Genomic DNA, 26,848 nt, shown 5'->3' on the forward strand with positions numbered 1-26,848 from the left:
CCCAGCAACGAAGAAAGTGGGTCTTAAATAAACTGTTCAACAGCGATTCGCTCTCAAAGACCGATCTTAGTCCTCGTAGTGAGGAAGTGTGTTGTCTTGCTGCTGCTCATCAGATGTAGCTCAGTGTTAGTGCACCGAGATGGCGCACAAAAAAGTGAGAAAGACGAGCCTTAGAGTGTTTCTAGTACTTTTTCTCTGCCCTATCGTGGTAAACGGAACCCTTTACAGTAACGGGCTCTCAAGATATGGGTATGTCTCTCCCCTTTTTTCCCTTTTTTTTTTTTTTTTCACTTTTTCCTCATTCATTTATTCCTTGTCATACTTCTTATTTTCGTCCGAGCGTAAATACTTGCTAATGAGATGGTTGGCTGCGTGTTAACCTGACTTAGTCGCTGACTCTGATATCCAAAAGGAGAACTTTGAGACCAAAATTGCCAGGGATACGAGGATAACAAAACAGAGTAACACAGCTGAAACGGGTCACAAAACAAGATAGCGACTCATATAAGTATATCACGCAAAACACTCGAATGGTTGAAATGTAAGAAAACGGGTAACAGTAAAAGATATCGACAGAGAAAATGAAAATTGAAGGGTAAAGCTTGATATCAGATTTGAAAATTTTCCATTTCCATCGCAGTGGAAGTAAGGTATGAACGCACGCCTTCATTAGTGCTATCAAATGACAGGAAAATTTATCAAGGCTGTGAAAGAGACAGCTTCAAACCACTGACGAGCGCCGGACAACGTTACCCTCTCTCAGACTGTATAAACACTGATTTGCTTTTTGCCAAGAATTAATAATGATGTTGTGTCTGATTGTTATTCAAGATTTTTGCTTCAAGAATTTTGGAATGGTACGGGTTTTGATAACAAGACCGGTCAGCAGTGCAAACACGTAGGGGCGTAGAAACTCGTGGACAGAGTAAATTTCACATTATTTCGGAAACGCATATTTAAGAACTGTTTTAGACTCTGTTTGTGAATTTTCTTAAGGGAATTGAATTTCTTGGGGAATATTGTTGCCGTTCAGAACTTGTTAGATTTTGCAATCTCCACTGAGTCTGATAAGCTGTTGTTTCAGTCCCCTTCAACCGTTGTTTGGTCACGTTATGCAACGCTTACACCAAATCGCTTTTGTCTAAGGAGCTGGACCTATTCCAAGTGGAAATACAGTTTTCGGCACTTGATATATTAATGCATTATTAAAACCTTTAATTCACCGAAAATATATTCTGTGAACTGCTCATCAGCTTTTCGAAAAAAACTATGTGACGCACAAATTTTCTGGTTGCTAGCAGCATTTTTCTACCCAGAGGTTGATCGTCGTGTGGAAATGTCTCAAAAATTCTGTCCAATGCGAGAATATGAAATATTATCTCTACGGGAAAATTTTCATGCAAAAATTCTAATAAAACTAGTACGCATGTTTCAGCTATCCACATCAGATATCTCTTTTCTTAGCTGACATTTTTAAAATTTTTTACACAATATATTTTGCGTTACTCTGTATACCCAACACGACATTATGTTGGATAGTGCATAGAAAAGCAAATGATCACGCGGGGTTTGAACGAGTTTATTATTTAGATCGCAGAAAACCCTGGAGAACAACAGAAATGTCTAAGAATAAAAATGTCAAAATGACTCGCCAATCGTAGCGCCAGTGAGAAACGTCCTATGCTTAAGGGTAACTGACGGCCACGGAGTCACTTTTTCGGACCACTATCTAAATGCCTCAGGAAACACATTGAAACAGACACAAGTTACTTCGAACGCCTCTTTGTATCTTTTGTGGCTCAAAAGAATGTCATAACTGCAGCTTCGTGAGTTATCCGCCATAAATGCTTCGACTTTGATTGTGTGACCTGACACCGTCTAACGTATGTATAATCAGCAAAGTAAATATGGCGCTTAGCAGTTCGAACAAGAGCAGTTTGATTTCTGAGTCTGATTATTCGGATTTTGAGGCCTCGATGGATGGTGAAAATAATGAAAGGGTTATGAGCTTTTTGGGTGAATCAGGCCCCGGTTGTTTGAACCGCCAGGACGAACCAAAAATAGAGCGCGAGAGTCTGAAGAGGATGAAAAATTCGTGCCTCCGCGGCCGCCTCAATCAAGAAAGCGACGATGCGACGAATGGTGGGTGCATTACGCTTGTAAATAAAGCATCTGAAAATCAGTCGCTCATTTAATATAGGAGCGATCAAGTTAAGCCGAAAAGCAAATGTGCATTCTCTTTAATTCCAAGGAAGCGAAGTGTTTTCGTGCAAAAAGCACGTACCTTCCGAAACTTTGGTTTCACATACTGTGAAAATATAAACATACATGCTTATGAAGGTAAATTGGACAGATTCATTTTTGAAATCAGTATATTATATTATATTCGTTTCAACACGTTTGTACCCAGATGCATTATGCACCATCCAGGAATAGAAGACGCTTGAATAGAAGGAACTGCGAACTGCTTTCATACTACTTAGAGCTTAAATTCTGCTACTTTTGCATAGAATCCTTCGCAGTTGTCAGCTGAGAAATGATCGCTGAAAATGTGACCCGAACCTGGTGTCCAACCATTAGGTTCTCTTCTTGTTCGAACAAATGTACTCCACTGCTGCCGCACACTTTCATGAGCTGGAAACTGGTTAGGGCTGACTCCGTTTGCATTTGTTTTGTTATCTTACATCACTACACAGCGCTTACCGTGTTTCCGTTTCGTTCGCTTGAAATCCTGTTGTTTTACGTTCATAATGTAAATGTATTGTATTGATTACACATGCACCTATCTTGTAATTATTGACAACGAGCTTAGTATGGGTTCTAAGGTGAGCACTTTGTACTTAATTCAGTAAATGTACTACTCGCAGTAATCCTACTGTACTGGAAATACCTGCATGCTGTAAAATTACTATAAGTCAGTAAACTCTTCTACTTCTATATGTGTAACGTGTTTGTTAATAAAGTTCAGTTAACCTTTGGCAATGAAAGAGAGGGAATCTATTTGTGTCTGAATGACGACACTACAGTCAATGCGGCTAAGAGTGGTACAGTTTGGGTAACTTGAGCGTGAAAATAATAACCTGTGTCAAAGTTCAGGTCGTAATTTGAGAAACAGTACGTGCTATTTATTTCCGTAGCACGATTGTGTCTCTGACTCGGTTCGTTTTTTTAACCAAGACACTGCGTGTTATACTGTACATGCTGGTCAGTCTCATGACCTGTCCTTCTCTTAGGCTACCGGCTTGTTTCATTTGCAATAAACAAGCGCGAGTAATTTACTGTTCACTCAGCTGACGGTGGTACATTTTTGAAACGAGTAACCTTGCGGATATGATTGATTTCGTAATGTTTTTCGGTCGCAAATGCGGCGTCCACAAGATCTGGATCGGACCGGATCGAATCACGGATCATGCTGAGTAGAATAAGAAATTTTGCGTGACAAGCCAAAATAGAGTTGCGTGACATAACGGAGCGCAGGCCCATTTGAAAGTTTTTTGTGCCTAAAAACTCCATGTAGTCACTTTCACGGCTGTGTCGAAGGGTGCTGTCGTGGGCGAAGGAAAGCGAGGAATACTTCAATCTCGAAGTGGCATTGGGATTTTCGGTGTTGCGGTTTTGGCTATTTTTAGATCGGTTTTTCGGTCTTGCTGTTAATTTCGGTTTGCGGATTTTACGCGTTTTGGCATTTGGTTTTTGGTTTTCGTCAAAAACACAAACAGGTCTGTCGGAATTTTTTTCCGGTTTGTCTTCGATCTGAGAGGCTTAACTGGTCTGATGCTGTTCAATGTTAGTTGTAATCATCCCTGAAGAAGTCTGAGATAGAGAAGAAACGCGTCGGAAAAATAAACAAAAAGTTACAAAAGAGAGAAGTCTTCCTTAATGCTGCTCACTAGTCTTCGTTAAAAAATGTTATGAGGGATAAATCTTTTAAAATTCTCGAACGTGGAAGAAGATAGAGTTTCGTCCACGAGGCTAGATGCAGACTTCCCATAATACGCGACAACACTTTGCACTTATGTCACGCTCGCTCGAGAACCGATGAGCTTGAGGTCACACTGATAAACACCGGACGAAATCTCAAGTTAACCCTTTAACACCCATGAGTGACCAAGATAGAATTTCTCCTCACAATATCAATACAATATTAACCAGAGAAGTGACGAGAATAAAGAAAAGTATTAATTTGGGGATAATTAATTGATTCAGTACTAAATTAGCTGAACTAACATTCTAAGAACTGTATGCGGTAAATGATTTGTAAATTAGTTTGATCGTCTGGGTGAGTGCAGTCCTGAGAAGGACTGTTGTCGGTAGTGGTGACTGACGTTTCGACAACCTGAGCGGAAGCCATCATGAGAGTTAAGTGAATAGTTGTTGTCAGTCGGATGTTCTTAGTCCGGTTTGTATAAACTGATTGGTCAGTTTCGCCGTGATTTTGGTGGCTGTTGGCGAAAGTCAGTCGTGAAGTTCTCGATCCGTTAGTAGAATTAGGTCGTTCTGCTCTGTTCGTTTGCAACGTTAATGTCGGGAATGGGTCGTTTGTATGATGTCGGTAGTGTTTGACACCTAGTGAGGGGAGTCTGTTCCAAGTTAGTAAACTAGCTTCCCAGAGTCAGTCGTTGCAAGTAGCTGGTGTTGTAGGTTAGGCATTGCGGAGAGTCTCAGTCAGTAGTGTGGTTCGTAAGTCGGTGATGTTCAGCAATGTGATTGTCGACATCGCCTTTCCTCGTTTGTGGTCAGTCGGTCTAGTTGTAAGGTTTCTGCCAGTCTCACGGATGTAGGAGGCGTGGCAGTCGGAGCAATTGATCTTATAACCTGCTCCCTGTCTGTTCCTCGGTTTGTCTTTAACGTCAGTAACTGACGTAGTGTGGTGATGGGTATGTGAGCGACGCGGATATTGAATGGTTTTCGGATGCGCGAGATGTTCTCAGATATGTCCTTTATGTGCGGTTGCTGTAGTCGTAGGAGTTACATTGTCGTTAGCCTCGTTAGTAGAAGTAGGTCGGTGAGTGTTTCGTCGGATGAAGTCTTCGTTTTAGTTGTTCTTTAAAAAAACACGGTCAAAGTACTTGTTCTCGTCGGGTAGGCTGTCTGTTGTGTTGAAGACTCTAACACTACAAAAACACTACATAAAAAACAAAACGCAACAACTACACGAGACTGAAACAACTGATACCTACTGAATTACTTGACACTGTTACGAATATTGCCGACACGAGCTAACAAAGCGACTGAACGTGCCCTCACTGGGCATCAACAGAAACTGACACGACTTCTACGTAACAAAGAACAGAGACGAAGTAAACCGGACGACAACTGGGTAAGGAACATCTCTTCCCTTCCGTTAGACCAGACTGAAACTCGCACACTGTCATACGGACTGAAACACTCAGCTATACCGAAACGGATACTGACCGAAGCTATTGTATCTAGTGTTGAGGCGGCTCTGTCTCAGCAACGAGAGTTATCTTCGCCGACTAAGGATAACATCAGAAGTAGAATTGCTTCCACTATACAATCAGCGTCACGACATGGCAACAACTTTACTTAAGACGAACAACATGCCCTTAAATGACTGTAAAACGACGAGGACATAGTTATTCTACCAGCCGACAAAGGACGAGTTGCTGTTGTTATGGTCAAGACTGACTAGCGGTACAAAATGGACGCACTAGTTAACGACAAACAAACTTACGAAGAACTCAAACGTGACCCGACTCCTGCGCTTCAACGCAAACTTAACAGTACATTACTGACACTTAAGAAGACAAACGCCATTGACACCCAAAGCTACTACCGGCGAAGGTGCTTGGTTAGCACAGTCGCCGAAACTTTTCGGTCTGCCGAAACCACACAAACCTAGTGTTCCTACCTATTGCTTTTTTCTGTGGTTCTTCCACATGCCAACTATCCAAGTGCCTGACGACAATACTACAACCGCTCACCGACAAATCCAGGCGTAAATTACAATCCACTGAGGACTTCATTAGCGCCACTAAGACTGTAAAGATACCTGACGACTACAAACTGGTGTCATTTTATGTGAAATCACTTTTACAAGTATTCCACTTCAACTGGAACTACAATGTACTGAGATTGCGATCTGAAAATCTACCGACCCTCTACCGCTGTCGAAAGAGGACATTATGGACTTACTAAACCTTTGCCTTGCGTCAACTTACTTTCAGTACAACGGTAAACACTACAAACAGTTACACGGCACAGCTATGGGGTCTCCAGTTTCTGTTGTTGTAACGCCCTTTCGACTTGCCGACAAATGATACTGCTTTGGTTACGCTACGTTGACGACACATTCACCGCCGTACGACACGACGAAATCGACGCATTCCAACACCCCCTTAACAGACAAATACTGACATACAGTTTACCAGAGAGGTCGAAGAAAATGGTAAACCGCCTTTTCTAAACTGCCTGGTAAGCCGTGACGACAACTCACTACGGACAACAGTTTACAAGAAACCGAGACATACCGACTGAATACTGGACAAGTCACCCTTCCACACGACATCACACAAAGCCACAACTATCTGGATTCTTACGCGACGAGCGCAACTAGTATGGAGGCTCCATAGCGTTTTTCTGACCGCGCGAGATCTGGGTGCGAACATAGCGCGAGCTTTAAAAGTGTCAACATGAATCAACATACAAAACAAACATGGCGGCTCGATGCGATCGCACTATTGTTATCTGAAAAGGTGTGCTAAAAACAGTCTAACACTATGCAGTTTTTATGTAATGGAATCTAGGGTTTCCATCAACTGCACCCGTAATATTCATAGGCCTTCTACGCCTGAAAAGATGTCAACCGAAAAGGAAATACCATGGGAAAGAAAAGGCGACAGATTCGAAAGTTTACGCATACTTAGATATAGATCTTGGCGAAGTTCTCTTCCATTACGTAATGTTTTTCGAAAAAGAAAGTAGGGATCTTTCGAGAAGGATTTATCGCGTTTCCTTCGTTGGAATTTCCTAAGATTTGCTGGACTGTTAAACATTTGTGCCCTTCCTTTTTTTTTTTTTTTTTTTTTTTCTTGTAGGCGCCTTTGAACAGTAGGATACTGGCGCGGTATAAATCTTTTATTATTATTATTATTATTATTCCTAGTACCTGTTGATAAATAAAAAATTCATACGACCAAATTTGAGATAGAGGAAGAAAACACAAAATTGCAAATAGCGGGGAAACTGCCTTTGTAACCCCTGTTTCTTTCTTTTGGATTTTAATTGATCGACAGGACAAATTTTACTAATTGTAATAATTTTGAGGGATTTCACCAAAGAAAATCAAAGGCAAATTACCACCGGCGAGCGCTTTCCTTCGTGGAGGCTTAGCTTAATAACGAAAATCATTTTAATATTGTTTAACAAACGATCGTCTGAGTCTTGCTCATCGCCCTTTTGTTAGCTTTTAATGACCTAGAAGAGCGAAAACATAAAAATTTCTCAGGAAAACGATACGCTGGCACGTGCGCCAACATTGAGCAAAAACTTTATGGAGCCTCCTTAAGCGTCAAAAAACAATTGTATAAAATTTGTTTTGCACAAATTATCGTTTTTTTGCTCATTTAGGATTCTTTGACCCAAGAGAAATATGCTGGGACAACAGGAAAAGGGTAAAACTTTGCCTTTAGTTACCCTTCAACGGCAACTGTTCAACCTGCTCGACAGCGAATGACGAATGTGGATTCCTTTCAAAAATTAAAGTTACTAAAGGCAAACTCAAAGTTTTATTTGCCTTTTGCCAATGTATTAAACGCCATGGGCCACTGACCACTGACTCATTCATCCAGTAGTTAGTGTATGTTTTCTTTTGCAGTTCGAATGTTTGCCAAGAGAGGAGAGATAGTTCCGTTGCAACATCCACCCTGGTGTCGACTGTCAGTTATCAATCTTACACCACAAGCTGTGGATTATTTGGTTGGGCACGTTGCAGGAGATCTAGGTTAATTATCTTCACTGAAGCACCCAAGGAAACAAATAAATTTTCAAAATAGGGTCTTTCAGAACCATTCTTTTAATTTTTTTTTTTTTGGAAACTCTATTTGTGACTTCCTTTTTTGCCTTTCTTTACTGGTCATTTTTTGTCTAATTAAGATCTGCACCCCGCTTAAACTTTCTGGGAGCAGTCTTCCGGCGCCTTCGAACTTAAGTTCAACACCTTCCCGGCACGGTGTCTCTCTCCACTCAGAAATTCAAATTAGTACAAGCAAAATGAAACCGTACAAGCAAAAAGAAACCGAAAAAATGCCAGGGGTAACCTACGATGAACGGGATTCTCATTTAGTGTAGAACAAGAAATCCGTTCACAAGTAAAAACCCTTATTGTATATGGGTGTGTTGTATCTTTCAGAACTGTAACCGGCTACAGATGGAAGACAATCTACCGTTGGACAACTGATACATACCTGAGGTGCTGCAGTGGATGGGCAAGAAGTGGAAGTAGTTGCCCAAGAGGTTAGATTAAAGAGAGGTTCAAGCTAAGAAGAATCTGATATCAAATCACCGGTGATTTCAAAAGAACGGGAAGAAATCAAAATTACCCAATTTTGTGAGATGAATCTGAGTCTCATGAATCTGAGAAAATGTTATATATAACAAAATTTGGTGTTATCAACTGAGAAAGTAGATTGGCCACCGTAAAGAGTTTCTAACGCTAACATTTCCAGCGTTAACCGCTTTTGATATACTATACTCTAGGGCTGGGTCGTTCAAAGCATGATTAAGCTAACCGAAGGTTAGCCGAAAATTTTTTATAGTTTTGTTGCTTTGCAGGCAGTTTTCAGTGTATGCATTTTTTCCCTTAAGTTTCGTCTTAGGTTAAGGTATAACCCCACGAAACGTAAGCCTTAAGATATACGCTTTCTTGCAAGAGAAATCAAGAGCACTTTCAAGTTTTAATACTGGATTATCGCTGACTGCCTTTCGAACAACTGAGTCCAGGAGCACACTTAATCCATACGTCATGAACAAGTAATATAGATTTTCTCAACGACAGATCACAAGGGTTGCATTGGATGGACAGATTACTTTGTTCATTCCAATCACAAGGCGGTTGCCTCAGGGGACTGTTCTTGGATCTTGTTTGCTTTTAATTTTGTTACATGACATTAATACACTCCTTCCGTAGTGGTGATGGTGAAGACCTTCGCGCTTAAAGAGTCCAGTATGGCGAATGCCAAGAATAATAAATCTAAACAATTTTCAACAAAAATTTTCACATAAATAGTCAACATAACTTGATTCCCCGACGCTCGATACCTACAGTTGCGAGATATAGAGATGCCTTTTTTTTATTTTCTTTTCTGCTGTTTATTTGTCAGGTACGTTCTAGTTAGCAGGAATGTAGAATGTAGGTATAGGGATGTAGAGGTAGGAAGCTAATTGGTAACGTAGCTGCAGAAATGGGAATGAACAGTTTCTTCTTTTTGTGTTTCACTAGCGATCTGCAATTCCGGCTGCAACAACGGGGGAACTTGTTATTACCCGAACAGTTGCAGGTGTACATCCTATTGGACAGGATCTACTTGTAGTGCAGGTAAAGAAAATTCAAACAGACAGAGAAACGTAAGAACAATAAATCACAAACGCAGTCACTTAATTTTTTGTGTGTAACAAGTTAGCGATATGTAAATATTATTTCTAAATAATGAAATAATAATTTACCTCCCTGATCGAGCTGAAACTTGTTAGTCAGTGGCAAACTATTCTCTCCGTCTACTTTCGACAGATGTAAACGAATGCTCTTCAAACAAAGGAGGTTGTCAGCAGATATGTAACAACAGGAGAGGGACATCAAGAACTTGCTCTTGTTACAGAGGGTATAAAAGAAGTCCATACAATAGCAAGAAGTGCGTTGGTAAGAGTCAGGTTTCCGTCATTTCTTGAATTTGGTGGTCTGATTTCCCACCGAATTGTGCCAATTATATTATCATATAAACTACGGTGTTATACAAGGATTTCCAGCCCTGAGAAAGACCGTAACAACACACGTGATGAAATACGTTTTTTTTTCACGTGAGTTTGATATCGCCAATCAGCTGCTGACAAGTCACTCGCCTTTCGCGCCTCTCGGTCAGGTTATTGAATGAACGGCAAAGCATTCACCACTCTCAATCCAAGGTCGTTTGTCGGAATGTTTTTTGGGATTGTGGCTGCCAAAAATGATGAAAAATCTGTATCGCTTACAGACAGTGACGTTCAAACTTTCCTAGATGGGGAAGGAAACCAAAACACGGGAAAAACCGAACGTTACGTAATCAGTGGCTTTGGTAATGGCATTTCTCGCGGTTGAGAACGAAAATCGACAATTGTAAGAAAGTTGAACGTCAGCTAAATATGTATCAATCAGAGGCAAACGTCCTCTTACATTCGTGAGTTTCACGCATTTTGTTATTGAAACAATTAATTGGTGATGGAATTTCTTTCTTCAAACAATTCAGGGGGAATTATGCTCGCAATTTCAAATTACTCGCCCAACTACTCCCTTATTTCATCCGTTTTCAAATCACGTATGATCCTTGCAATCTGATTGGTTCTCACCGTAGTATTCATTCACAAATCGCACCATTTTATGCTCTAAAACGCATCTTTTTCCAAGCCAATGAGACAGCTTTGCTAAAACACAACAACCAACCAAATTTCAAGGCTAGTTTATACAAATCAATCAAATTGAAGGAAATGAGAGACAACTTTTTACAAAACCAGCTCAGTAGACTGAATTGATGAAATACTTTCACATACCAAAAAAACTTGTATTTGAGCGAATTAATGTTGCGTTTTCAAAACAGATGCAATAAAGTGGTAATTAAACTACCTGTCGTGCAATTTTGGTCTGATATCGTGTGATTTCAAATCAGACTCGCGCTGCGCGCTCATTTGATTTCAGACCAAATTGCACTCCACTCAATTCAAGTACGATTATTAATTACATTCCACTGTGGCTTGACCTAACCACTTGTCCTGCTGTGTCCGACAGATATAAATGAATGCCATAGTTCATACGCCTGCACCTGCGCTACTGGGTCTTATTCATGTGGACCATCATGCAGGAATACTCTTGGAAGTTACTATTGTACGTGTAGAAAGGGTTTTAGACTGCAGGGTCGCACAGTGTGCACAGGTATGATAAAAATGATTTTAATCCATACGAATAAGAGTATCTGTAAAATTAGACGTCGTTATCAATTGCAGAAATGTTAATTAAAAAGTAGTCTCGATGGAAAGAATGGACTTATTTCTTTTTAACAAAAATTCTAGAGGTAATCGATATTTGCAAAAGTAGCGAATAAAAGATGTTTTTGCCAGTCTTATTACAAATTTTACATGAAATAAACGAATTCCTGATTAATTCTATGTGCTAAAACTGTAATTAAATTTCTTTCTACACATTGCAGATATCAACGAATGTCGCGTAAGTAATGGAGGCTGCAGTCACCAATGTGTGAACTTTCCTGGCTACCACAAATGTAACTGTCGAAGGGGTTTTCGCCTCGTGAACAGTAAATCTTGTAGAGGTACTTAAGCAAGTAAATTTGGAATATAATATTGAATTTAAGGCTCGTTGAAATTTAATTTTCCTTATATGCTTTAATTGCAATTCATCTGAGGGAAACTTCAGCTATCTTGTCAATTTTTTTCCCTCATAGATATAAATGAGTGTGCTAGCAACAACGGAAACTGCCAACACAACTGTAGAAATCTGTTCGGCAGCCACCGCTGTAACTGCGATGAGGGATTTAATTTAGATAGCAATGGAAGAACCTGCTCAGGTACTACTAACCATAGATGACCATCTTAAGAACACCTGGCTTTAAACACCGTATTGTGAAACAACAAGTCAGTGAGCGATATGATTTTAAAGTAAGGCATCAAGATTTAACAATGTATTATCCTGTTTTCTACATAAACCCTCCGTGGATTCCATATCCACTGTATTATATCGTAGTGCACGTTTTGCTCTTATCCAGTTGGCGGCGTTGCCTACTTTTGTAATTTTGCGCGCATGCAATAGTCGTAAGCGCGTAAAAACCACAGTCTTCCGGAAAGAAGAAGATTTCACTACACTTAATTCCTTCAGGGTGTTTTAAAACGAATGTTTTGTCGGATTTGCGTACATGCCCGATTTCATTGAGAAATCAAGACCGTAACTCAGTAAATGGGTGCATTCTATAAGTTTTGCGTCGAAGAGCTTATGTACTCGTGAAGGAGAGTGATTCGGAGAACGATACTTGATGGGATTATATATATTTGGAGAAAATCTGGAAGTTAAGATCTATATTACCTGTAAGTACTAATGTGACCTGCTATTAAAAAACTATGGTGGAATATCCAGTAGACATATCTCATAACAGTTTTGAGAGGAAGAGGATCGTGGGTACAAAACAGGAGCAATGTACTTTTCAAAACATTTTGCCCTCATTTTTAATTGTTTATTGTGTTATTCATTCTTTTTATGCTATTAAGACATTGATGAATGCAACACAGGCCATGACTGTCAAGAGATTTGCATTAATACTCTTGGTGGATACAAGTGCTCTTGTAATGAGGGGTATCAATTAACGGCTGATAACAGAACATGCACAGGTATGTTTCCAAATCAACATCCCCTCTGAGATAAAAAAAAACCTTGTAACTGAAAACGGTATCATCCATTTGACGTGTAAATTTGATCACATATATTTTATGGACATAACTCATCTTTTGTAAGAAGATAAAGTATTCCTTGAGCAAATCCCTCGTAAAAATGAGCTTCGACGAATGGTTGATAGCTTCTAGAGTGCTTTCAAGCCAGAAGGAGGCTAAATGTCGTGTTTATTTTCCTTCAAAAAGTTTTCAGCAGCGCAGAAGAAAACGGCTTAGAAACAGTTTACCGTCTAAATTCAGTGCGACTTTTAAAAGGATTTCTCTTCTTCAGTAACAAAAGAAGCTGCTCTCCGAAAATGAAGAACATCTCATATGGAGACTTAAATCACATGGTTTTTGAAATTAAAAATCTGGGTTGTATCACTTTGGAAATATGTATATGTTATGCGATGGTTTGAAGCGGTCGTTACGTATTGGAAAAAAATCTTCTTTAACAATTTCTCTTAGATATCGACGAGTGCGCCTCAAGTAACATCACTGGAAGTAGCGAAACAGCCACTCTTTCTGGTTGTCATCACTTTTGTACGAACGTCGAGGGAAGTTTCCATTGTTCCTGTAGGAATGGATATGTACTGATGTACGACAAGAGACAGTGTAAAGGTTAGTGATACAAATGTAACTACACAACGAGGAGTTGAAAGGGATTGAAAGGGTTTTTTTGGTTATAAAAAAAAATGTCCATAGGTTTCCCACCAACTAAATTTTATCCTTTAGGGCCAATAACAAATGCTTCAATTTTGTTTGATCTGCATTAAGATATTGACGAATGCCAGACTGGAAACCATTCCTGTGACCATAACTGCCTCAACTCGGAGGGGAGCTACTTTTGTTCATGTAGACCTGGCTACAAATTGTCATCAGACGGGAAAAAGTGTGAAGGTTCGTATTCAAGAACGATGTAACTGTTTTCATCCATTGCTGACGCACTGATTTAATACCTCACCTATAGAACGAATAGAAAATCTTGATAACAGTTCGTTGCTACAGCTGAAACGCAATCATGACAGAAACCTTCCGACCGTTGAAGACATCGTTGCTATGTGAAGCATACTTGATCTTTAACGCCTCATCTTTGAGTGATTTCCTGACCCTTCCATTTGTGAAGCTCATCGGTATCAAAGGGCTCAAGATTAAGAACAAAACCGTTGAGTTTAATATCAAGTGAACCTTCGAGTTCATCCAATTTATGTCTTTGGTTTCACAGTTTATCATTTCATGTTTACATGCTGCATTCAACGAAATTTATGAACGAATGACGGGAGAAAAAAATTATTTTCGAATAAAAAAACTCATCCTAAACGTTCTCTTAATAATTTTGCAGCTCAGCCCTGTGAAAAGATTGATACACCACTCAATGGTACAATGAATTGTTCAGGACTTGTCACTGATGCCTCTTGTTCGTTTTCTTGCGATCCCGGGTATGATTTGGTTGGATCACAGTTTAGAACTTGCCTTCCTTCTTCAAGATGGAGTGGAAATTTCACTTTCTGCAAAGGTAAATGCTATCATCTTTTCATCTCTTTTGAAATGAGATAAATTGGATACCTTAGCTACTCTCGATTTACAAAAAGAGGGGCCTTAACTGTCCTCTCTTCTGTTGTAAAGCACGCAGGAAGCGGCTAGAGCACGAAAGAAGTGTAGCGAGACGTAGTCGAGTTTTTCTCCTCACTTCTTGAGCACAGACTTCTCTATTTGTTTTGTAATAAAGAATCCGTTATATTCCCACACATTTTTTTAATTTTCAAAAAAACTTTATTTCCAAAGAGAAGAACAGTGTCGACAGCATGCTCACATAGGGAAGCATTGAGTGTGCTCTGTTCTGTTATAAAGCACGCAGGAAGCGGCTACACTACGTCTCTTGTTTCTCCCCACTTCTTCTTCCCACTTCCTATCATCTGACACCGTCTTCTTCCCGCTTTCCACCATCTGACATCCTCATGAGTATGAATTTAACAGTTATGCCAATTTGGCTATATTTTTCATCATTTCTGTTTTGTTTGTAAGCAAGAAACTTTATATACTAGACGAGTGTTAGCTGTGTTCGATTTTTATTACCGTACGTAAGTTTGCAATCTAACTGAGCGTGAAAACCTGAATAACTCGGACTGTCCCTTTCGTTTTCTGTGTAAGGATTTTCGTCTCTGATCGAGTTATAATAACGTAAATTTACGGCGTTTGGCATGTTTAAAAACCTTTTTTTTTTAGTTCTTCTGTTGCTACTTGCCAGCTTGCTAGTTCCGAAATTTCACACCCAATTAACGAAAAGAAGCTAGAGAGAACTCCGGGAAAATATTAACGAATACAATGAAATTTCAAGTATAACGCATGGTGCAGAAAAGTCCGGACATATCCGCTCCAAAAATATTACTCACTGCTGCTTTTTTTTCTCTTTTAGTGAAACATTGTGAAAAGTTGACAACCCTTAAGAGTCAAACTATTTTAGTTCCCTGTTTCACCTCCTTCGGTTCAACTTGCTATTTTGGATGTCGCCGAGGATTTTTCATGGATGGAGACGGACAAGCAAATTGCAGCTTGAATTCCAAGGGTGACGGTGTCTCCTGGAGATTTGGGAGTTTCGCTTGTAAAGGTAAATTTTTCAATAGACGACATTGGTAGCCATTGGTAGATACGTGCTCTAAACGAACTGCTCTACTCGCCATATGTATTCGCTCCCCCTTTTAAGCATGTCCGTCAAGTAACGCAAAGACTCTACATTTGTCTTTTCCTCAAGAAATAAAGTGAGCAGGTATAAAATAAAGGGGATTATAACAAACTTGCTTCAGATAGAGGGGGCTAAATTTCCACCATAGGACTCGACTTTTAACCTAGTTGAGATGATGAGTTACGCAAATGATGTTCAGAAAAGTCTGTGTCTATCGGAGAGGTTCTTTCTAAGGTGACTTCTATCGAAGCTTTGATAGCATCTGAGTCCTTTTGTTCGTGTTCGATTTTCTCCGACGAGGGGCTAAAGTTTGAAACATCGACTTTAGAAACACTTTACGGGGGCTAATTTACAAATCAACTCAGTAGATAAAAACAAATTATCTTGTGATCCCCCCATCCACGGAGCACCACAATACTTTTATAAACTTACCGTCCATATTCTTTGAGATATCGTCGCTGCCAGTTATAGCATCTTCAACTGTAAAACAGTCAAGCACTGTAAAGAATTTTGGTCTTATTGTCGTATGCATTTGTTCCTCATTTGCACATGTCTGCGACGTAAAGCAGCGACGCTTCATACCAAAAGAAACTTAGGTCAGCTCTAAATTAAAATAAGAGATAACACTCCTGCAAATGTGAAAAGTAAATAGCGACGTCTATCACTTCAGAACCTCAAGGGGAAAAATCATGGTTGTATAAAATTATGTGATCAAAAAAGATCAAACACTAAGTAAGAGGGTGATAACTGTGTATACTAAAATGTTGAAAAAAAAAAAGACAATCCAGCAAATAAAACCAAACCACTAAAAAAGAAAATACGATGAGTCATTAACTCGTACTTAGATCCTTATCGATGACTCAACCTATTTCTTCGTACATTATCGCAGAGATCAAGACATGCCAGCCAAATCCATGTAGACACGGAGGAAAGTGTTACGCTCTGAACGAGAGGGACTATACCTGCAACTGCGATAACACTGGTTACAAGGGTGATCATTGTGAAACTGGGTATACTATAACACCAATCTTTCCAAAGCTTCGCTCAAAAACCAAATCTGGGAGGCTTTTCCTTATTGCTAGACCACTGAGACGCTTGACGGTAGAAGTGTCCTCAGAAAAAGGAGTGACATTTGAGCCCCCATCCATGGTTTTCGATTCTTCTAGAGTAAAGGAGCAATTCACAGTAATGGCGGAAAAGCCCGGAATCCGAGCGATCACCTATGGTCTAGAAGGCGAAAGTAAGAACGATTTTGAAACTCCTGAACCAAGCGTGCTTTTTACGGCACCAGAAACTTTCTCTAATATTAGCTTAAGGAGACAGCTATTTCTTTCTAAGGGCGAGCTACCCATTGGCTGCGAAGATTATATCACAAAACTTTCATGTGAAGTACGTCTATCATCTACCGCACCTTGGACCAAGATTTCTTCCTCTACCAATGGCATTGTCCACATCAACTCTCCCAAAAATCAGAACATTCCTCTTTCTCTAATCGGTTTGAATCTAGGAGATCGTGTCTCGCGGGATAAGATGATTGAAGCCGGTGTAGCTAGGACCTCCTCGTTCAAAAAATTTACAGTTTTGCTCGCGCGAAATGGCACATGCCAGGCAAGACTAACAGACACGAACAGTGTGCTTGAACTCATACAGAATGATGCATTCGTGTCCTCGTTCATGGAGGCTCTTTCATCCGTGGCGCCAGAATGGCTTTCACTCTCTGTCACAGAGAATAACAATGTTTTCGACATTCAAAACGTTGCTGCTAATCTGGCATCTGATCTGAAACACTGCACAGGATTTCCCTTAGATCAAGCATCAAGTCTTGTCTACTACCGTCCTACTGTGAATTACAAAATGCGCGTGGCACAAGACGATGTTGCTTTGTTAGCTGATGGATCAACATGTTTTGCAATAAACATCTGTAAACCTAGTTTGTTTGTCAACTTTCCCAAAAGGCAGGCTGATCTCATAATGAGTTCTCTTAATTTCTTCCGAGATATGCAAAACAGTGGGCTCAGTCTTCAGATTGATTCGATTGGCCTCCATAAAAACAAAGAAACTGCTCATTTTGTGAAGGGAATCATTTGGAATGGCAAAGAGCTGCAAGAATTATCACCTCTCCATTATCAAATGTGGCTAAAAGGAAGTATTGACTGGAAAATGGAGATTCGTAAGACGCTACTCCTGTCATTTAGGATGAATGGGGATGCTATCATCAGATCCGAAAATATTGACAATGTAAGTAAGAAGAAAGGTAGGATTGTTTTGCAAATGTCATGGAGACTAAGTGAATCATGGCGTTTTTATCTTACTTTGAAACTTAAAAAAAACTGTCGGGAGACAAGCGGTGCCTTTTTCGCTTTGAGAAACATTTCTTCAGCTAATTAATGTAAATGTTTCCCGGACAGACTCATTGAAGAACTGATCTGTAACAGTCATCTGACATTTGGTTTATTTCTTTACAGCTATTTACCTCTTTTTTGTCTGAACGGATGGACATCCAGTTAAGAGGAGACGTGGTTTTAAACGTTACTGGAACAGCACTCAAAAACAACTTTACTTTGAAAATTAGTTCAACGAAAGCCATTGGAAAAGCTCTCTTAGGAGGTAGGGAATATAATTAGCGATGTTTTAGCCGATTTCTGGCGTCTCCTGGCCAAGACCTTGTTATATCCATCAAAGTTTAGGAGCAAAAAATGCTCTCTGATCAAACAGGCAGCTGCAGAAAGGAGTGATATAATGTAGCAATAAGCCTTTATTTCTCAGCGCGGCCTTAGGAAGTTGTGATAGTACATGTGGAGGAAAACCTTCGTAAACTCGACTCATGAGTCTGTAGACCCCACTACTGGCGAATGATTTTACATCTTGCGCAAATATATTGTCCATAAGTAGGGGTAACAACCATCTCTGATTATATTTATCGGTTTTCTGACAGTATTACAAGAGCGAAACACCACTTTAAATCTATTCAACCATATCAAAGACTAAAGTTTGTTCTTCAAACGAATAGTGGCTTGTTTCACAATGTGGGTTATGACATTGGAATTAAGATCGTGTAATTCAATTCAATTACACGAGTTATTCTATTCATCTGAAACACACACCAAGATTTTAAAGAGCAATTCGCTCGTGCATCTGCATTTTTGATAAATGAAGCACATGAGAGGTTTGGGTAGCACCGAAAAAGCATATTTCATATTTTCATTAATTCCCAGTTTACGCCTGAGCCAATGTTAAATAAATTTTTCTCCATTTTTTGTTAGGAAAGGCCAACTGTAGCAAGAACATCCGAGGGATTTCTTTAACGTTGGAGAAATCCCCCAGCAGCTTTTTGGATAAAAGCCCTCTTGGAACTTACATTCGGCCGAGAGGGACTGAACCAGTTCGTTTGGCGATACTTGTGTCTTTAGAAGGAGGAAAGCTCAAAAACATCGATAACATCGATGAAGTTAGACAATTTCTTTACGGCATTATTTCACTATTGCCGGATCTGCAAAATGTCTTCGTCAATGCCAAAGCGATTACTCCAGAGGGTAAAACCACTCTAAAGAAATCCCTCGACATGATTCTTAAACTAAACACTACTATAAGAGAACTGAAAGAGATGCTAGCAAAAGACATGGTGAACATTGCAGGGGTACTGAATCTTCTCGACCATATAGAATATATGCTTAAATACTGCAAAAGCATCACAGATGTTTTAAAAGACCAGCACACCTTATCAAACGACAAAGGAACTTATGCAGAGCTCTTGCACATAATTGATAGGATTCATGCCAAATTTCCCAAAGAATTACGCCCCAATCTCAGCGGAAAACCAATTTACAAAACTTTCCATGGAATAAGTTTCTATTTTAGAGGCAATCTGTGCGTGGGAAAGCTGTGCTTCGAAGATTTCAGCACAACAGTTGACTACCTTTCAGAGAACAGCTGTGTTTCTAATACACCACAAGCGTCAATGTTCCGTGGCAAAGGGAAAGCCTTAAGGCAGGTTGCATTAAGTAAAGACAACATATTAACGCTTCCTATGGGTCATGTAATTGAATTTATCTTTCCGAGAAACTCTATGGTGATCTCAGCTCATTTCGTGGGAAGAAGTAATCTTTTGGCCGTTAGCCAGCTCGTTAAAGTTTCATTAAATAACAATCAGCTGTCGTTTGAAATGCGAGGGAAGATATTTGATAAATATGTGGCGAAAATGAGTGTGATGGCCATGATTAGCCATACTACAGATTGGAGCTCCTTAGTCTTCACAGTTAACGGACAAATGACGAATTCTTCCCAACTTTCGAAACTTCTCCAAAGTCAGGTGACGACCTTCGCCAATTTCTTAGCAGAAAGAGCTTTCAAACAAGTTGAAAGGTCTAAGAAATCAATACTGATTGCAGAAGAAAGGCTACATACCGCAAAAGAATTAGTTGAGAAGAAAAAGTCCATTCTCGATAAAGCGTTATTAGAAAAGCGACGGAAGCTCTCAAAATTCCAAAGAATAAGCGATGCATACGGGAAAGCATCAGTGGAGCTTGAATCTTCCTTGGACCAGCTATTGAAAGTAAAGAACAGAAAAATTTGCCGATTTTTAGCATGCAACCTCATCAAATCGAACATTTACATACCAGCGGTTTGTCAAAAGCCAGTCTTGGTAAATTACACAGTCCCAGTTTGCCGCAAAATAAAGGAATCGTTGCAAGAGGAAGTTGTTGTTTCAAAGGTGGTTTTGGAAACGAAAATGGTTCAAACTTACGTGGTCGAACACCGAGGTGATTGCGGAAAAACAGGTAAATTTCTAACAGGAATCGGGGATGGGATGATGGTCGCTGGAGGAATAGCTCAATATCTCTCACCCGAGCTCGGAGGTATCCTTATGGCCGCTGGTTTCGTTGTAAATGCTGCTGGTTTCGTTGTAAATGTGATTGGAAAGGTAATTGACCTCGTCACTGGCTGCGATGATTACCAAGTGAAGGTACCTGGCCCGAAAGTTCCAGTTGAATTTTACGTAACAAAGAACTTCCGTGACTACAGAACAAAAGAAATCGAAAGGTTCGTTTGCGATGCGCAAAAGACAGAAACTGTGATTTCTGGTTATCTTCCCTACGAATGTCCTAAAACTGGAAGTATAAAAGTTTTAGACCCAAAGTGCGTCTCTCACAACACAAATTGTTCCCTTGACATGGCAAACCTTGCCGCTGAAATCGAGTTTGAGAATGAGACCATGTTCGGAGATTTCCAAAACATGGTAGCAAAAGGAAAACGTGCCACCCGTGCTCAACTGGAATCAAACAAGGCAGAAATAAAGTTTGACAGTGCTGTAAGACAGTTAGAGCTGGCTCGTGCACGACTTCACCAGCGCGAATTTGCACGAAAAGCCATTAACCTCAACAAAGTGAAAGAGAGAGAAAAACTCGGGCTAAAACTTGGCAAAAACATGGAGAAGCTTTCCAAAAAACCATTGATCTACGTAGAAAGTTTGGCTTTTTCTGTGGCCATGACCTCGTCATCGTCGAAGACGCGATTTCCCCTCACAGTTTACGTCAGGAGATTTGAAGGCTGGAATAAAGCAATTCAGTTTTCTATGGACTTCAATAGTGAAGAGGATTCACTGGCCTTGGCATCGAAACTTATTGTTGAGGCGCTCTTTGGAACATCCAATTCAAAAAGACGTAGGTCACTAAAAGAGGAATCCATCAACTCTAAGAGAAATGGAATCGACCTCCCAGTTGAAAGACACGAATGTCTTCTTTCCAAAGAAGCCAATATTTTTTTCTCTGATATCGTTGAATCCATGGATTTTTCCATTAAAAGTAAGAGGGAGGTCGAAAAAGCCTTATTTTCGGGCATTAGAGGCATGGAGGAGCTCTCTGGTGCAAATAAAAATGATGGGAATTCCTCTTACAATGATATAATTCTCTCTTATGGGGATGCACAGCTGAACGGCTCTGAAGCATCATCTTGGAGTGACATATTACATGATACACGTGGATTTCTAGATATCTTGACCCAGAGGAAAAACTTTTCACAATGTTCAGGGATTCTTGATTGTGCTGACTTCTTTTTCGACAGCCTAGAGGGAATGTATGAAATGGAAAATCACCCCAGAGCAATCGAAATCAAGGAAGCGCTTCAGACATTGAACAAAATCATCGGCAGTATCCTGAGAGAGAACATTACGATGTCTCTGTTGGAAGGAAAACTCTCACAAGCGAGGTTTTTCATTAACAGAAGCGGCGATGATATAATACTTTGCGGTCAGAGACCCACAATTAAAAAGAGTTCTCCAGTGAAAGTTGTCACGCTCCTCGGTGGAGACATTGATTTACCGTGTGAGGCTGAAAGTACTCTGGGAGTTGAATACATGTGGATGAAAAATGGGCAGCCACTTGAAGGGCAAAATGGTACCATACTTGAGCTAAGAAATGTCACCGAACAGAGTGAAGGAGCCTACAAGTGTCATGCTTCCAATACAAGAGGAAGTACAATATCTAATGTCACCATCCTGGTTGTGCATCAAAAACCACATATTGTCGAACACCCACTTGATAATCACAAGCTCGTTGGCGATGAAGAAGTGTGGATGGTCTGCAACAGCACTGGTGTTCCCCGACCAACAACAGAGTGGTTCTTCATTCCGATGAGAGGAATGAGCCAGGATGCTGTTCGAATCAACGTGACTGGCCCAGTACTGAAAATGGGAAACTTGACCACAGAAAATGATGGCTTTTACTTCTGTAACGTGTCGAATTTGCATGGTGCTGTTCAAAGTAGAATTGCAAGACTGGACGTTTCAAGATTCATTCCTGGCGTGCCTAGGATTGCTGTCATTTTCAAGCTGAAGCAGTGTCCGTCAACACCTTCTTCAGGAGACAGTAGTTCACATTTTTGCACTGGCAGTGAAATAGAGAAATCTCTGCAGAATGATACTATGGCTCACCAACACATTTTTCAAAAGATCTTGAAGCACGTGGACTGGCCGCCGGAAAAAATACATGATGAGTATTACAAACCTTTTCCAAATGCTGTGATCTCTTTCGTCCTTCATGGTGACGACCCCATCACGCGAGAAGGAAAGAAATTCGAGGCGCTAAATGAATTCTCGCTCTCTAAGCAACGCATAGGAAACAGTTTAAAGAAGCTTTATTCTTCCCTAGTTGATGAAAAAGTGAAGATTCGTTGGGGTAACTTGACAATAATTGGCGACAAAGATAGCCTTGTAATGGGATTTCCTTCTCAAAAATGTCCAAACGGTACAAGACTCCATCAAAATGGTTATCTATGCGGTAAGGTTCATCTTCCATGTCAGTGAGTAGTAACATTATCTCTCAATTTAAATCAAAATCGTTAAATAGAAGAGAGGAATGAATGTTTTCCGCTTAGTTCTGATATTCCATTTAGGAGGGAATTTGATTGATCCTCGATTTATCGTCTTCTATTGAAAGACGGTACTTCAGCGAAACAGTAGGCTTTCTCTTTTGTTTATAGCGTATATATTGGTTATTTTTGTTAAACCTTGAGGGAAAATTTGATGAATGGTAAGTCTAAGACCCTTCTCAGCTAAAGGCTAACCGTTTCAGTGCACTGTCCACCTGGTCATTATGAAGTAGGAAACAGAACTTGCGAACCATGCCCTGTTGGCACATATCAGCCTGATGACGGGAGTACAGAATGTGTCAAGTGTCCTTACCGAGTTTCATCGACAGAGCCTGGAGCGGTTCGAGAATCTCAGTGCATCGATATATGTGAGTACAACAGATAAACTTCTTATTTTGACCTTGTTAATCCAAATTTAGTTACACCTTTAGACTCAAGATATCTGGTCTCCCTGAATTAACGCTGCATGTAGGTCGTGTGATGTGTTACTTTTTTTTATTTTGAAGAACGCTTAGGCCCCGCATCAGAGGTGAGAAATATTTATGACACAACTGCTTATTTGCAGATTATCCTGAGCCGTCTAAAAACAGTGATTCAGAGGAGTCTACATGCTACTTTTTAGTTCTGTTGAAACTTGTACCTTTTAGGATAAAGCACAGTTGCCTTGCTCATCTTTGGTGATAATCATAGCCTTTCCCTGAGGTGACAATTCAAGCTTGTCTGAGCGGTTACTAACTCAATGTCAATAGCAGGAAATTCCCTTTCTTTTCCTTGGCTGCTGAAGAAACTCGTTTAGACTTTTACACACCAAGATATTATCAAAAGATAAAAGAGAAGGCTAAAAAAGTATAGAAAATTAGTTATACACGTTTTAGAGAACCGATTCTTGTTGGTAGGAAGGCCTTGTAGGCAGATTACCGGGTTACACCGGTTTATACTGAACTATGCCAAGTTAGGTCACAATAAGACCACTCACAGGCTTACCGTGCCTTGTCGGTGTTGACAAAGCAATTACAAGTGGCAAGCACTTTTTTAAAGAAGATTCGTAAATAATGCTCCAGGCGCTTCATAATTCTCAATGAAAGTTCTAGAAAAGTCATGAATGCATTTGTTTTGAGTCAAGCCCTGAGATGAAAGGAAAAGGAAAATGAACTTTTCATAACTTTAATTTGTCATTCATCCTTTTCCCGCGTTTTAGGCCTATCACTTATGTTTACCTTAAGGAGACACTCCTTAACTTTCCCATGCTCTGACTAGCCATTGCGATTATTCACAGTTTTGTTCAGGGAAACTTGGTTGAAGAGCGCCCTGTTGGAACACCTAAACACAAGTTATGTCCTAGCTTGACCTTCAGAAAATTCGTAGTTGCCTACTTGAGATAAGCATTTCCTCCCTACTTTCTTTATCACTTAAATGCTAATCTACTTTCTGTTTTATTTTCTAGCCATACCCTGTACTAAACTGCCTCAAACCGACGTTGCACGAGCTCAGTTGCCAAAGAAGACAAAGGCTCTTTATCGTAGCGGTGAAACCTTTGACTTTGAATGTCAACCTGGGTATAAAGTCACAAGAAATGCAACTGCTGAGTGTAACGAAGGAAACTGGAGCAAGACTGACTTTTATTGTAAAAGTGTGTTTATATAAATGACGTTTTACAAATACTCTCTGTGCTGGTGGATACATCATCATATCCATGTTAACACCTAGCCCTGCTTGTGATTGATTGCGGGAAGGGGTGGAAAGAGCGTTAATTCTTAAGTTGAACCACAGGTGGCATCTCTGTGGAAACTTGAACCCCGAACCCCAAAGACCTTACTTAAAACTTGTACCCAAAACTGGTAGAGAAAAAAAAAAGGCAATTGTATGTCACATAAAGTACACATTTTGGAATAGGAAACGCACAACATCATTTTGGAACTATGGACCTCTTTAGACAACCGTTTTTGGTTATTTTTCGAGGATTTATTTTCCTCCCTCCTAGTAAGTTATTTTTGATGCAAAACCGTTGATTTCTGTTTTGATGTAGAGACTTGCTATCCACCCTGGACCGAGCTGAAGAGGCGTTGCTACTTGGTGGTAGAGGTACAGGGCCACCGATGGGTAAACGCGCTGGGCAAGTGTCTGAAGCTCAAGACCGAGATGGTGATGATATCCTCAGAGGAGGAAAATCAATTTGTCAAACAGCTTGCTCAGGTATTGGCTTTGCTGAGAGTTGAGAGGTGAACAAAGAACAGAATATTCTGTGCGTGCATGACAAATCCACGCGGTTCTTTTTAGTGCTCTTTTTTGTAAAATCAACGTAACTAAAGTAAATTAAAAAAGAGGCCTTTTTCCCGCTCCAAGTAAAATAGATAGGACAATTCATCACAACCACACGGGCCGAAACCTGTTGTTGTGCTCACCAATTTATTCGATTAAGAAATAGTACTTACCCAGGACAACGACCTTTGTTGAACCAAAGAACTTGACTATCTCGACCAAATTAAGATACCAATGAGGAATAAATGCAAACAGTAACAGAAAACTAACTTAATTCATTTTTATTGTATTAGGAATAAATTTAAATACGGCCTGTTCATGCTAAAAAAAGGATAGTAAGTTTTGAGCTAGGCCATCGAATAAAGAAAGTTATGGTTCTAACTAAGCAAAATCGTCTGCTGGATTCATGCATTAGCGTCCAAACTCCATGTCTCTTCCTGAGCTGAAGTATCCACTAACACGACGCCAAATGACATAAATATCAATTTCAGGTTTACCTTAAAGAGAAGAGATGGACCCGAGCTCAGATGTGGCTTGGGCTGAGGAAGACACACGCTACTGGTAATTTCCTATGGGCTGATGGGAGCCCGTTAAAGGGATACACTAACTGGATCCCTGGAGAACCAAATAACGCAAGAGGTCAAGAACTGTGTACCGAGATTTTGGTCTCTGGTAAATACCGGTTGGGCAAGTGGAGTGGTATGAAATGCCACGTAGCCCGTCACAAACCTATCACAGTTTGTGAGAAAGAGGGAGAATAAAAGTAACAAATCAGTTATTTCCCGAAATCCTTTAGATATGCTTGGCTGATTATTCCTCTAGTTGTGCTGTGCTTATAACAAGTAATTGTCGTTAAACGGGAAGATTGATAGCTGTGGAACTGTGTGCGTATTACATATCAATAACTCATTTATCTTGGTTTTGTCAGGAAAACTAAATTACAAAGTGTATTGAAAACAAATAGTTGATCTTCTCTAACTCTCTTCACGGCCTTATATTAATTCTTATAGGAATTGATATCCTCTCTCACCATGAGAAAATAGCTTTGTTACCTTAGTTAAAAACTTACAATAAGAAGTAACATACTTTGCCTTCCTAGTAAATTCGGTATGGAATATTGTTTTCCGGCTTTCCTTTCCATTACTTTGCGTTTATTTCCTTTTATTAAGTATTCGGCTTAGCATTTGTCCCTCCTTCTCCAACCTTAAGTTTTGGTTAATTCTTAATTCATTTAAACATCTTCACCATCACTTTCCTTTAGAGTTCAGTTTTAAAGTTTATTTTGTTCTAACATCTCTAAGTTTATGTTACTTCTGCCAGATCTTAACCCAGATTGTTCGAAAACCAGAGAAGAAGGTCACTTTGTAGAGAGTAAAGGTTTGCGAAGGGTTTTTTTGATGCAAGGTCTTCTCAATTGAGATTAGGTGGGAGTTACATAGCGAATGAAGGAAGTAATTTGACATTGGCATGGGCGGGAACACTGGTTCCAGAGAAGATTGAAATTGTGATTGAAGTTAGCAGTTGTAAGTAAGTTAAGAGTCCGTTTAATAAAGAAAGATCACCTTAAAAGAATGTCGAATAAAAAACACTTTTTAGCATATTTCGAAGCTTTGAAAAAGTTACTAGTTGCCTTAACGTGAATAGAATTGGCTGCGTTTCAATGTCGACCAAGGCTCTTTGGCCAATTAAAGTAACGGAAAATTCTGACGAAGCAAACGAAAAGAGTTATCATACATTGTACATAAAGAATCATCTCAGATAAATCATGAAATTAGTGAGTCTATTGGTGAGCACCATCGCCTACAGACGGTCAGGCCTTGTTTACCCTTGGAAGAGGGTAAACACGATAGGCTCTATGCAATGATTTTTTGTTTTTGATTCAGGTTTAGAAATGTTTTG

The 26,848-nt window shown here is 39.9% G+C and overlaps 1 protein-coding gene and 1 long non-coding RNA gene across 2 annotated transcripts; both read left to right on the forward strand.

The window, feature by feature from the left end:
• On the forward strand, nucleotides 1-26,518 carry LOC113667311 (uncharacterized). Its single transcript, XM_089205072.1, has 20 exons — nucleotides 1-249; nucleotides 7,838-7,963; nucleotides 8,372-8,475; nucleotides 9,461-9,556; nucleotides 9,749-9,877; nucleotides 10,997-11,140; nucleotides 11,415-11,534; nucleotides 11,667-11,789; nucleotides 12,484-12,603; nucleotides 13,111-13,263; nucleotides 13,420-13,542; nucleotides 13,985-14,158; nucleotides 15,059-15,250; nucleotides 16,215-17,563; nucleotides 17,791-17,932; nucleotides 18,589-22,599; nucleotides 22,894-23,058; nucleotides 24,135-24,320; nucleotides 24,717-24,883; nucleotides 25,441-26,518. Exons 1-20 carry the CDS (start codon nucleotides 140-142, stop codon nucleotides 25,708-25,710), a joined length of 8,004 nt encoding a protein of 2,667 aa, XP_089061198.1. The 5' UTR covers nucleotides 1-139; the 3' UTR covers nucleotides 25,711-26,518.
• LOC149047444 (uncharacterized) lies at nucleotides 270-2,987 on the forward strand. The gene is made up of 2 exons (XR_016186177.1): nucleotides 270-2,142; nucleotides 2,511-2,987. It is a non-coding gene; the product is annotated as an uncharacterized LOC149047444 (long non-coding RNA).
• Nucleotides 26,519-26,848: the final 330 nt, after the last annotated feature.

The sequence above is a fragment of the Pocillopora damicornis genome, chromosome 4, assembly GCF_964200805.1.
Source record: "Pocillopora damicornis chromosome 4, jaPocDami1.2, whole genome shotgun sequence".
In the NCBI taxonomy this organism is placed as follows: Eukaryota; Metazoa; Cnidaria; class Anthozoa; order Scleractinia; family Pocilloporidae; genus Pocillopora; species Pocillopora damicornis.